Genomic DNA, 13,741 nt, shown 5'->3' with positions numbered 1-13,741 from the left:
TGCCCTTGCTGTACACTCCCTGTGAAGTGTAGACCTTTCATCATCCTAAGTTGTTTGATTCTGTCCTTAATATCTGTTGACTTAGTCCTAAAATAAATGGAAGTTCAGAAGCAGGATTCTCTGTCACACATTCTATTATTTATTGGGGTGCTGAATATGAAGTTTACCTGGGCAAATAAGTATCACTACCACATGTTTTTTTAGCAAGAAACTGTGAATTATTTCCATCTCCTTGTCTTAACTAGGAATCTGCGAATACAGCTATTTATTAACCTTTTAGAGAAAGTCTTTTAAAAAATCCCAGCTGTTTCCTTTTTTTTTCAGAGATCAGTAATGAAGAAAATGTCCTTTCTTCTCAGTCTTGTTTCCATTGCTGTGCATTGTGCAGCACCACCATTGGAACTGGCATTTCATTTAATTTTATATGCAGTCTTGTTAGTAGTCTTAGCAGAGAGGATTAGGGCTCTGTGATCTGGAGGGACTGAATGTGCACTTGCTTAGGCCTGTGGGAAGGACTGCTGGCAGCGTGGTGGGAAGAAAGCTTGTTTGGGGACCTGCAGCTGCAGGGCTGCCCTCCGTCACCTTTCCCCAGTGCCGGTTGGAAGGGTTTTGGGCAGGCGCATGGAGTGTGTGGTGCCATTCTCAGGGGAAAAGGGAGCATTATTTGAGAGGATGCTGCTGTGGTTGTTGATCACACTGATGTTTCCATTCTCTCTTCCCCTCCCTCATATTTCCTTTCCATCCAGTCTGTGGCAAGCGTTACAAGAACAGGCCTGGGCTGAGCTACCACTATGCTCACACTCACCTTGCCAGTGAAGAGGGTGATGAAGCCCGTGAGCAGGAGACCCGCTCTTCCCCTGTCCACCGAAATGAAAACCACAAACGTGAGTAGGATTTTCCCTTTGCCTTTGAGATCCTTTCCAGGGGTGTTGCCTTCACCCTGTCTTTGCCTTGTGGAGGCTGGTGTTATTGCCTGACTCAGTTGTGAGTGATTGGGCCCTGGATGCTTGGAGCTAATCAGCCACAGCTCACACGGGTGCTGGCTCAGCTAGTCAGAAATTCATTTCAAACCCAGCATTATCTCTGCAGCAAGTCACTTTTCCATTACTGCTCCTGTGGGGAGGAAGTGGCAAGGAGAGGGGGGAAAATAAGAGATGCCCAACCTGCCCATCATCAAGCAGCCTCCCAGTGGCTCTTAGGGATGTCAAGGAAATACAAGTCCAGTAGTTTCAGGGGGCTGTCTTTGTTTTGCCTTTATATAAGAGGTATGTGTCAATATCTCAGTTTTTCAGTATGAAAATAACAGCACCTTTCTCCCTTATACCTTCACCTGCTGCACAAACAGCTTACCTTCAACTTTGCTAAAAGCTGCTTCTTAGTTACAGTTTGACAAAAGCTATGAAAACACATTAGTACTGATCTGCAGGGAGAAGAGCTGGAACATGAGGGGAGAATGTATCTCAATTCCCCACACTGGTACAACGCTGAAAGAAATCTTAGTGGTCTGAATTCTTACGTGATGAATCACATATACTCAGTGTGAGCATAAGGTCCATCACACTGTTTGATTGTCCTTTCTGTGCTCCTTAGGCACAGAACAGAAAGGCAAGGAGGCTGTGTTATATTACTGATTTTTGCAAGTCTCTAATTCCCTTTTTCTCAGTTTTCCAGAGTTCAATACTATGTGATGTTTGCTGTGACTTTGGGATTTGTGTAGATAGCTTTGTTTGCTTTCAAAAAGTTGTTTTGGATCATCATGTGATCTGTGTTATTTTAGTTCAAAGTAATAAAGCAATAAAATGCTTATAGGGAAAAATATGCAGAAAAACACTTTGTAATACCTTATGAACTGCAAGAAATATGGAAGTAGGAAAACATTTTCTTTCTAAGCAGGATAATTGATAATTGTCCCCAGGGAGCTGTAGGAGGGGGTTTCCTTCCTCCAAAGCATCTGCTACTAGCCACTGTCTGAGCTTGAAGGACTGTTTAGTGTGATCCCATTTGGCATGCCCTATGTTTCTGTCGCTTTTATGCTCTACCTTTTAGTTATCATGTTTTGTAGATTTGTAGCAAAAGTAATTTTGACTCCTCCATCTGTTGATAAACTCAAACTGTCAATGCACTAAGAGTGACTGCTTGGGCAGGCAGGGGAATGTCAGTGTTCAGCCAGTAGCTTTTGTTTACTTAGCATTTACATCAGCTTTGGGGTTTTTTTGTTTGTTTGTTTGGTTGGTTGGTTGGTTGTTTTTTTCCTGTGCTTGCAGTAGTCAGTAATAGTTGCATACCTGAGAGGCATATTGCAATCTGTATTAAATTGATACCTTGCAATAGATGCCCAAAAAAAGAAAGGTAGTGTCCTCTGCCCTGAATTCAGTTTGACATAGGTGCCAAGAGGTTTCCGTCCTTGTGTCTCTGGTGCTTAGGAAATGATAGAAGTTAGCAAGAGGAAGAAATGGAAAAGCTGTGGTAAGGTTAGGAGCAGCTGACTTTGGCCCAGGATAAAAAAGGTGTGTTCTACACTGTAGGAAGGAGTAGCATGAGAGCTGCTTGGGCTTGTGCTCCCACAGAGCTCCTAAGGGGTGCATGCGGCAAAGGGAAGTTGCTGATGCACAGATGCACAAGCAGGCAGAAGTTTAGAATCGTTGGGGTAAACCTCTCTGATGCCCAGATTCCTGAGTGGAAATAATAACCTGCCAGGAGCCAGTGAGGTATGGGCAACAGCGTGCAAATGTGCAGATCAGCCTTGGGGAAAGTCCCAGATGCTGGAAGGTAACCGTCCCAAATGGCTTAGCTGTTTCAGTGGCTGTTTGTTCCTTTTTGCCTCTTTGTTTACAGCCTTGAGCTCAGATCTTGCATCTTGGCTCTTTCACTTGGCAATATTTAATTTATGCTGCCATTCATCTTCCATGTGAATGCTAATTGTCCACATTGCTAATGTGCAGTCATTAAATGGTCCCATTGTACAGGGGGATGGTGGGGAGCCAGAGCATCAGATCCTTCCTCTCCCTTAAGAACTGCTAGGCATGTGTTATGAATTAGATTTGACAGGTCTGCAGCATCATAGGTCTTGAGCTTCAAGAGTCCTCTCTGCATGGGCTTGGGGGCTGGGGGAGGTGGGAGGGAGGGAAGGCAGGGGGATGTTAATCCAAACAGCTAATCCACAACCCACTGAACAGGAGGACCAGAGATATGGTGTAGAGTAGGATCTGGTTATTTGCCTAGCAGTGTGTCAGAGATATGAGCAGCCTGATTTAGAAAAGGCAAGGCAAATCAAACCAGCCATTTGGAATTTGTTGTGCTGTGGGAGGTGAGCACCAGGTCAGTAAAGTTCAGGCGGGCGGCTGCAGTATGAACTTCCTTCCTTTGTACTCGCGTCTCCTCTGCAGCTCCCACTCCTTGCAGAAGCTGCAGTAACAGCAGGGCTTCTGCAGGATTCAACTATTGATGCCTTAACTGGTGCCAGGTCAAGAGCTGAAAGCCTCTTGTCTTTCTGCACATTCAGTCCCCTCTATCTCGTGCACAGACCAGTTTGAGTAAGTCAGAAAATGATCCAGAAATTGGAAAAGATGTCGATAGGAGGAACCTACCTAAAACTGAGAACCATTGAACAGGTGCATATTAGAGAACTGGGACTGGCCCAAGTCTCACCTCCTTGGCACATCTCACTGTCCTTGACTGTGCAGAACGTTTGTCTGTTTACATCTCTTTACATCTCTCTCTCCTTCTGTCCTTCTTTCTCACGTATAGATTACCTGTTGCAACATGAAAGATAGTTCAACAGTCTTCTCTGGCCTTTGCCTTTCTGAAAACACCCTAGCCTGTGTTCTGTTTGAGCTTTAGTGGCTTGCTTTGTATGCTTTATCTGGCCCTTTGACACAAATAAATAACCCTCCCTCAGTGTCTAGTCTTGCCTCTGCTATATACACATTTATTTCTGACCTACTCTCTGATTTTTTTACCTGAGTATCGAACTGTGAAAAGGAAATTATAAAAAACCCTTTAAAAAGTCAACTTCCCCTTTCCTCAACTCCACTGGAAAAAATAAATGATCCCACACCATTCTCAGACTTTTTCTCTGCTGGCTTTTCCTCTACATGTTGGCACCGAGACCGTGAGATTTGTGAGCCCAGGGTGCATCCAAGCCTGCCACAAAACACCTGCTGTTTTATTCTGTCTCTCTCCATGGGTACAGGCCAGCTCTGGGGGCAGCTGGTGCTCACAAATTTTGAGACACTTCTGATATAGGAATTACATTAGACTTCTATCTATTGAAATGTGTCTGTGAATGAGTGTACTAGTATAAATGCTCTTCCTTAATTCCTGAGAGAATAGGATAGTGTGTCAACATGGAGAAAAACTTCCTCTCCTTTAAAGGAGAAGAGTTTTCAGTGGCATTTTGCTGTGTGAAATGTTGATTACAGACGGCTGTGCAGAAACAGCAACTGAACAGGATCTTATGCCCACAAGCACTTTGGCCAGTGACAATCCTAAATAAAGTACACTGTGCAGGCTGTTGCTGGCCTTGCTGCTGAATGCAGGTTGATCTATTGTGCAATACGTGTAGTTAAGGAGGATGCATTCCTGTGTCCTCCTGTGTCTCTGCTAGCTTAAGCATCCGCCCTGCAAAACCACCTGTGTACATTATTTCATGGCATCAGCCTGTTGTGCCCAGTTCCATCACAGATTTTATTATGTGGATAAATCTCTACTGGAGAGACCAGCCAAAGTTGTTTGTGTACTCTAAGCATAATTGGATACCCGGTCTCCAGAGATAAAAAATTAATGTGCTAACCTCAGTGTGCCTCCAAGCTGTCCTCCAGCTCCCCCACACAGTCATCTTTGAAACATTTTTATTTCCATCCAGGCAGGGGGCTGGCCATGAATAAATGACGAGAGTCAGCCCCTCAGTTGGAGATGAGCTGTTTGTTCCTCTCCACAAGCAGCATCAATTTGAAAAGCTACATCAGGTCTACTTTTTCCCTGCCTCAGTGCTGATCCTTGCTGGGGCCATGGTGGGAGCTACTTCTGGATGCAAGGATGCATCAATGCCCACCTTGCAACAAGATACCCTGCAGCAGGTGCTTTTCAGTGAAAATATGTACATTACCTCGAGTTGACTTCTTAGTCATTTAATCCGTTCGGGGTTTTTCTCTTTTCAGATTTTGTTTTCATAAGCAAAAACACTCAGAATGCTAAAAGAAACAGTAGTGATTGGAGAGTTTGAACTATGCAAAGATTTCTCTTAAACGTGGCTGTAAATTACTGAGACTTTTGTGCCTGTATTTTGCAATGCTGAGTTAAAAAATCAATTAGTTGTTTAGAGTTATGGCATAGTTGTCTCCTATATACAGGGACCCAAAGGGGACTTTTTTTTGTTGTTTTGTTTGGAGTTGTGGGGTGGTTGTTTTGTTAGTTTGTTGTTTCTTTTCTATACTGCCTGGGCACGGACTAAAATGTTGCTGTTGATGTGCAACTGTCATTGAAGAGAAGCACTGAGTGCTTCTCAGTAGTTTATGGGAAAATGTTTCCAATCTGACTAAGTAGTTTTTGATAAACACATGTTGTTTCAACAGCACATCAGCTCTTGAGATAGGATGGTACCATTTCTGTATTTATATTTTTTCCTTTTTCTGCTATTTCCCTGTTTTTTCTGGCTTATTTTTCCTCGATGTAGGAACCCAGAGTGCAGAGAATATTTCTCTGCACTCTGGATTCCTACACTCCTCCATGTAGAATTTGAACCAAGTAAAATCCAAATGCTTTGAATGAATTTGAACTGAATAGGTGCTCTCTGCCTTCTCACACTCCTCCAGTGAGTAATTTCCAGATCCAAAGCCTACAAGATGTTGCAGGGACCCAATTCATGGCACTGGCTATTCTCACTTGAATACTGAGGGATGCTGCCAGATGGGGCTGTATATTGGGCATTACAATTCCTTCTTGAGGCAGGATATATTCCCTTAGCCAATGGGAATGATGTGTTTCAGTAGCCAGGTGCCAAGTCTCAAGAGAGGCACCCCTCAAAGTCAGGAAGTGTTAGATGTATGTTAAGATGTCAGACTCTTTTGTCTGTCTTCCTATTCTATCTCCTACTGTTTATCATCATGAGGCACTAGACAGTTACAATGTTTTACTGTGAGCAGTGGGGTTTTGGCTGATGCTTTAGGTGTTCCTGCAGAAGACTCTATAAGGTCAGTGTACAGAATTTGTATGAAATGCTGCCTTAAGGTAGAGGAATACCGATTCCCCAAATGTACTGAATCCAATCAGTTGACGCTGTATTTTCCTAGCTGTACCTTCCAGCTACCTAGCTCACCTTCCAGCTCTTTCATCAGCTGTTCAACTTAAGGTCCACACTGATTCCTGTAAAAGAGATGATCAAATGATCTTCCTTTTCCCCCATTTAGAGGTTTCCTCTGACTTTTACAGGTGTACCTCCTTCTCCTAGCACTTCTTGTTGTGCTCCTTGGCTGTGCTTCTCTCTGAGCAGCGGCTGTAGAAAAGGCAAACCTTTCAGAGTTGCTAAAAGCTGTTCAAAAGCAACAGCTTCTTCTATCCCCACACTACCAGCTAACTCAAAAAAGGAGATAAAATCCAGTTACTAGAGAGAGTTGGCAATACTTTGTGTGGGTGGTTTGCAGCACCTCTCAGTAGCATATCCTGCATCTCTGGCTGCCAGCAAAGGGCATGCCCATCCCATGCGGGGGAGTGCAGCGTGGGGAGCCGGAGCTAGTGGAGGCCATGGGGCTGTGAAGGCTGATTAGCACGACTCTGGGAACAGAACACCAGCCGTTTCCCAGCGTTACACCCAAGTTCCAAGTGTGTTCAGTTGAAAACAGCACCACATCAACACAGATGTGCCGCCTCCAGCCTGAGCTGCGCCTGCAGCCCCCAACACTTCCTGGTTTAGGGCCAGCCAACACTCTTATCTCTGGTCTTAACAACAGAAAAAGTGACTGGCCATTTCCTCTCATTCAGCTTGATTTATACTTCTTCCTGAAAAACGGCAATGAAAAACCCATGCACTTAATTCACGGTGAGGAGTCCCCAGAAATGGCCGTGCACATCCCTGCCTGGCTGCGTACCTGTGAGAGAGCAAGAGCCTTGAGCCCACTTCAGCTGTGTGTGGCCTGTTCCTCACACCAGCAGTTGTGTTCTTTTATTGTTCCTTCCCAGGGCAGGGTCTAGCCCTGAGCACAGAAGCAGTTCCCCAGTCCACCTCTCTGCCCCACCACTGCTTGCTGCACCCAGCGATGACAGGGGCAGAAGGGGGTACATGCCCAGCCAGCCATCTCCCTCCTCTTTCCATCAAGGAAAGCCACAGTCCGGGCACTGCTTTGCTTTTGCCTTCTCCTTAAAGCCCTGTTTTCATTTAATTATCACAGTGTAATTTCTCGCGTGAGCCTGCCTCCCCTGCACTGAGCCATTCCGAGCAGCAGACGGAGGGGCCGCGCTGCGATTCCTTACACGGGAGGGCCGAGGCGATAGCAGGTGGCAACGCCAGCGGCAGCCAGCCGGGCCCATGGTCACCATGGAGACGGGCCAGGCCTGCCAGGGAGGAGCGCTGGCAGCGAGGGGGGGCGAGGACAGGCACATGGAGCCATAGGTTGGGATTATGTGTCACCGAGGCCTCCAAGGGGCTTGACGACCGCAGGCGCAGGCTCTTGGCTGGCGTTCTCCTGCTCAGGCGGCCAGACATTGCTTGCCCTTTGTCAGGGTGAAAAAGGGAGGAGCTGGAAAGGAAAACTGGCTCTGTCTCAGACAAAGAGTCTTGTAAATTAAACAAAAAAATCCCAACAGGCAAAACCCCAACAATAAAAGCAAATCTACCCCTTTTCCTCCATTGTGAAGTGTACTGACTTGATTCAGGCCTACATGCAGGGTCCTGTGGTCTCTACTGTGCTCTGAAGATCCATGTTGCAAACAGAGTAAATGGCCTGATTCAAAGCCTTTTGAATTGAATTGAAAACCTCCAGCAGGCTTTATTGGTTTTGGATCAAACCCAGGAGAAACAGGTAAGATCTGGACAAAATGTGCTAGGAAAAATCCCTTTGTGAGTGCATATATCTGACTGTAGCCAATTCACTGTAATCATTGAAATAAATGATGCACAGCTCCACACCCCAGCAGCAATGCATGCACTCTATGCATTCTCCATTGCCTTCCCAGTAATGTGGATACGACAAAAAACAGGGATAAAATGTTGCCAAACCTAGATGCATATCTTAAATTATGGTTCAGTATTGTGCTGTATTACCTACAGGCTGAAGAAATATATGTGACTGTGATTTGTTACCGAGGAACAGAAAAACAGTTTTTCTTTTAAGCACTGCTTCCACCTCCCAAGTTTTTGAAGACTGTGATTCAAATCATCAAAATAATTTCATTTAGAAATCAGAAAAATAGATAGATACAAGATTCTATTTATTTGGGGGTTTGTCTGTATGTATTTAAGGGTCACATTTTGAAGAAAAACTATTTAAAATATCTGTATTCTGAATTTTCTGTTTAAAAAACAGAGACAAGAATTCCTTCTTCTGAACTTGCCTTGCATTCAAGATATTCTCTGAGAAGTAGAAACCTGAGATTTTTATTGAGTCATGTGGCTCCAGCAGATGATGTGGAAAAGAAAATTCCTTATTTCTTGATGTTATTTCATTATAAGCAGCTTGCTTTTTTTATTAAACTGAAACTATAAGGATAGTTTATGTATATATAGTTTATATGTAACTTACAGGGGGTTTTTTGTTACTTGGGAGGGATGAAGGGAAGCTAGAATTCTGTTTAGAGCCCCTGCCTTCAAAATCAAGAATGCACAGAAGATATTTTGTATATTTAAACTCAGTAAACTTGTTTAATTTTCAGGTTTTGTCTACAGAACAAAGTTACAGTGTGATATACTACATAATTTATTTAATTTACTGAACTTACTTTGCAAAAAGACTACTGTGAATGATGATACCATATTTTAAGTAGTTATTTCTTCTGCTTAGCTTGTTATAGCTTGAAATTAACTTGATTAGGCTAAGAAGAAAAAAAAAGTTTCAGAATAAGTGTACATCAAATTTATTTGGAAATGCTGACTTTATTTTCACTCTGCATCCTGTCTTCACATGAATCACCTTTCAGGTTCAGTGAAACTATTATTTGAACTGTGCAGATCTTTTCATGTCTCCCCTTAATCCATTTTTAAAGTACTTTTAAAAAATTGTATACTCAGTTTTGGGGGAAATCTAGATGAAGACAGGGCCTTTGATGAAGCTTGAAAACAACACTGAGTTGAAATGGCGAGAGGCACTGATTTAAATACACCTTCTATGAGCACACCTTAGCTCAGGCAATACTCAAAGTTCCTCATAGCTTTTGATCTCTTGTTGCAGTTTGCAATGTAAAAGAAAATCAGAAGAGTTTTGAGTAAGTTAGGACAAGACCATGGCTGGTTTTCAAGCCTTTGCTTTAAAACAGTTTCTAATTCTGGGTGAGCTTTTTCTTTTTACCAAATTCCTGGAGGCAGTCACCTGATCTAAATGATTCAACTCTCTGCTAGTGAGTTACTTCTTGCTAGCTGAGCTGTTTGGCTTAAACTAGCACCTTCTGTTTTTTGATTATCTTATGCAAAAAGTGAATACCTAGTTAATTACTATGTCTCAGATGAAAAGCAGCAACATTAGTGCCTAGGAAATTAATTGTTTTTCTTGTGAATCCATTCCCATAGTTACTTTTGTAAGTAGTTTTATTGATTTAGGGGTGAGATTAGGGTTGGGTTTTTCCTGCATGATACCGTATTCATGAAGATTGCATATGAAATCTTGCGATTTTTCCTTTGTTTCTTAATTCCTTCATCATTTGTGAATGACAGTAAAATAGAACTAGAAACTCGGAGGATATATGCAAAAAAAGTTCCTTTGAAAAGCTTTCTGCTTCCTATCATCTGAAAATCTCTTTATTCTCAAACCTTCTGTGATTTAGCCTGTGACTTAATTCACTGTATGGTACTGACCAAGAAAATAAGCTTAAGTCAGGTTTGGTTCTAGTTTTCACACCTGTTAGAACAAAAAAGAAAACATTGGAGAGAATAACATTGCCTGGCTTATTTGGCTGTAGAGATACATCATTTAAAATATCATTGATGTAACTTCAGGAACTTCTCATCTGTCTATGACTTTTGCCTGGTATCTCTATCACACTCCACTGAGCCAGGTTAATAAGTGAGCACATGGACACTTGCATTAAAAATTAAATAATTTGGAAGAAAACAAAGAAGAAATGAAAGGAAAATAAAAGGAAAAGAAAGGAAAAAGGAGAAGAGAAGAGAAGAGAAGAGAAGAGAAGAGAAGAGAAGAGAAGAGAAGAGAAGAGAAGAGAAGAGAAGAGAAGAGAAGAGAAAAGAGAAGATCAAACCCCAGGTTTATTCCCTTGCCAATAATCTGGGAGAATCCCTTCAGCTTTATCACACTCAGCAAATACCCTCCACCTCTCCCACACAGTGCAGATGAATTGATCAGCGTATGCATTTTCAAGTTCCCCTCTCCCATTTCCAGTTTGACAGTCAGTGGATCTTATGGTCATAGTCCATGTTGAAAAAATTTAAGTCAGTATATGCAGAGTGTTAATTATACCATTATGAGCAGTGGTAGAAGTGGAGCTCTTTCCTAAGTCTGCTGGCTGGCACCCTGACTACTTGTTTTTATTTGTGGTCTCACCACTGAATTTTTGTGTGTTTGAGAATAAGCCAGTTTACCACTCTACCTCCAAGTCTTTCAGCTTTAAAATGCAGTACAACCTCACCATAAGACTTAATTAGAGTCCAGAACACTTTGGCTAGAGTCTCTGGCAAAAGAGGCTTCTGACCTCACTGAAGGTTAATAATAGGATCTTAATATCTGTAAGGCATGTTAAAACACTTAGATGAAAGGTGAAATAATGTAATAAGGAACCACAACAAAAAAAGTCACTGAATGCTGAGCTTGCTGTGTTTGCATTGCATGTGGCCTGTCTGTAGATGCAGAATAATATAAAGAGGTAAATACTTAACTTTTTCAAAATGGGGCTGCAGTGGGAAATATAAATGCTAGGGAGGTTTGCTTTTTATACACAAAATATGTACAAGCAGCAACTTTATGGTCATTTTGTTACAGGTCTTAAAATGAGCCGGTGTGCTAGGCTTCCACCTGGTTCCTGTTCTTTTTTTGCATATCTTGCATGCATGTATTAAATGCTTTTCTGGTACAGACAAAATGCTAATCTAACACTGGGACCTTCTCTCTGGTTTTGAGAGAGTTGGGGATCTGTTAACCAGGACCATTTCAGAGCAAAGTCCATTGTTTAGTAAATACTCTCAGGGTTTCCGTGACCACAGAGGAAGAGAGTGATGTATCTGCAGCCTTATGGATTTTAATTTTCTTAATTTCACCTTACCTGGAATCTTGCAGTTACCAATCTCCAAAAGTTCAGCTGATCAACATCTGGAAGTAAATTAATAAGCAGATACACCCAAACCAGAAAAGCAGATTGAACTTGGAGGAAATTTTAATTTTAAGTGTATGTCTTGGACTGCTACCAGAAGCCCTTCAGAATGTCATTGTTCTTTGGGGGAAATTTGAATGTGGACAAAAAGATCATTAATAAAGGCTGTCAAAACATCTGTTAAAAATTTGCAACTTACAAAATATGCATTAAAAAGATAATTAAATAGAGATGGTACTGTTTAAAGTTCTTAATTTTCTCATTTGTAAAATTCTTGATGTGGTAGGCTTAGGCCAGGTATACCTGCTGGTATATAACTAGATTTTTTAAGTTTAAAGAGAAGAAACAAAGACAAAGACCAACCATTACCTCCACTGCCTTCCCCAGTTCATAGAGTGTACAGGAAGATGTTTTCCCTCTCTGGAGAGCAGAGGAGGAAAATGGCAGTTGTGAGCAAGAAAAAAGGACATTGCTGTTCTGCTCAACTAAGAGGAATGCAGAAGACCTCTGCCCTTCTCACCTTCCTAAGGGATCTGCCTCCTCCTCTACTTAAGATCAGTGTGTGTTTGCTCCTTTCCAAGTATTCCTAGCTGGAAAATAATAATATAATCTCGCTCCTTTTATCTTGTCTGAAAGAGTTTTTAACTCTGCTGGTTGGGATGTCTGCCCCAAGCTCACTCTGCACCTGTGCTGGGTGCTGGGGTAGTGTTGGACCCTCCCTGCTCATCCCAGGGAACGTGACTGCTGCAGATGGCTTAAGTCTTGGGTGAAACATCCCCAAATGGCTTTGTCTGTGAATATTCAAGGATTTTTGAACCAATCTTCTGACTAAGGACACCCTGCTACTTAGAGATGTAGTCCCCTAAAAAGCTACTTGAAATAAATAAAACCAGTAAGGGTACCTATTCCCCCATCTTCCCACTCTTGATTTTTGAGTTTTATAGACTGTAGTTTTCCTTTCTGAATTTGTATTTTGTGGGTTTATGATGATGACGGCTGCCTGAAAAACCAAGTTTGGCTTACTGACAACATAAATCTTATGCTGCATTAGGGATTGTCTCTATACCTGTATGTGTTACAAGTGCCTGGACTGTAAAGGCACATCTGGAAGCATGTCCTTGAGAGGGAGCAGCCTTGCTGGGATTGTAAAGGAAATGGTGAAGGGCATTTCAGGCAAAATAGATACAACCCAGGGTGTACTTAAAATGAAGGTGGTTTATGCAGTTCACTTTTTGTTCTGATTGACAATGTTTTGGGAAGTTTGTGGCCTGCAAACTCACTGAGCTAACAACATATCAAGGATAAGGGGGAAATGTCCAAATGAATGCTCTTTGAGTAAATCTGATTTCTAACCCAACTACAGCCCAGAAAGGACCAGATGGGGTCATCATTCCCAATAACTACTGTGACTTCTGCCTCGGAGGCTCCAATATGAACAAAAAAAGTGGCCGGCCTGAGGAACTTGTATCATGCTCAGACTGTGGGCGCTCTGGTAGGTGACTCCTTCTTGCATCTTACTTGTACAAAGGCATTTGAGTGATTTGGTTTTCGCACTTTCTGAAGATTTTGAAGAAAGGCAGCATATTTGGGAAGGGACAGAAGATGGAATCTTACCTCTTCTCTGTGTTTGTGGGAAAGGATGACTGAAAAATTTTATATCATAAACCCCATTTTTGGATTCACATTTTTAAGCTAATGGGGTCTTATGAAATAATGAAGTTTTAATGTATTTATTGGCTTTTGGGAACATTGGTACATATGCTAGTTGTTCTTCACATGGAAGGAGAAAATCCTATGACAATTTTAAAAAATGGTCTCTGTCTTTAAATGCTGCAATTACAACTATAAATTACTTACAAGATTTATGAAAGTTGCATGACAAGCATTCCCATTGATTACACATTTCATGCATTTCTCCATCCAAAAAAAGAAAGAGGGAGTAAATTACAGGGTAGGTATGGGGGTAGCTGTCAAGAATTATCCTCTTACAAGATGACTATCATTAGTTTTGTTTAAAGAGGTTTTTATTTCTCCCTTTTCTTCCCTTCTCTCTTTTTAAATGTAGACAATTGTATCGTTCTGAGTTGTCTTTATTTCTGGGCTGTTGTTTTCTTCCTTCCTTTCTTTCTTTTTTTTTTTTCCTTTCTCTTTTTTTGGAAAATTTTATACCAGCTGAACAGTTATTTATAGCTCATGTAGGAGGTAGTGATGGTGGTAGAGGGAATGGGAGACCTTTAACAACTGCATATTCCAGCTTTGGTCCAAGTTTCCACTT

At 42.0% G+C, this 13,741-nt stretch overlaps 1 protein-coding gene across 9 annotated transcripts in view; it reads left to right on the top strand.

Moving 5' to 3' along the window:
- DPF3 (double PHD fingers 3) overlaps nt 1-13,741 on the top strand; it is a 193,899-nt gene that overhangs the window by 139,891 nt on the left and 40,267 nt on the right. For all 9 annotated transcript variants that reach the window (XM_019282288.3, XM_039551924.1, XM_039551925.1 and 6 more), the window contains 2 exons: nt 747-884; nt 12,830-12,958. In XM_019282288.3, the coding sequence (XP_019137833.2) occupies nt 747-884; nt 12,830-12,958 (267 nt within the window). The remainder of the gene's footprint in view (nt 1-746; nt 885-12,829; nt 12,959-13,741) is intronic.

Source organism: Corvus cornix, chromosome 5 (genome assembly GCF_000738735.6).
Source record: "Corvus cornix cornix isolate S_Up_H32 chromosome 5, ASM73873v5, whole genome shotgun sequence".
Classification (NCBI taxonomy): domain Eukaryota; kingdom Metazoa; phylum Chordata; class Aves; order Passeriformes; family Corvidae; genus Corvus; species Corvus cornix.
This window is presented reverse-complemented; position numbering and strand designations above follow the sequence as displayed.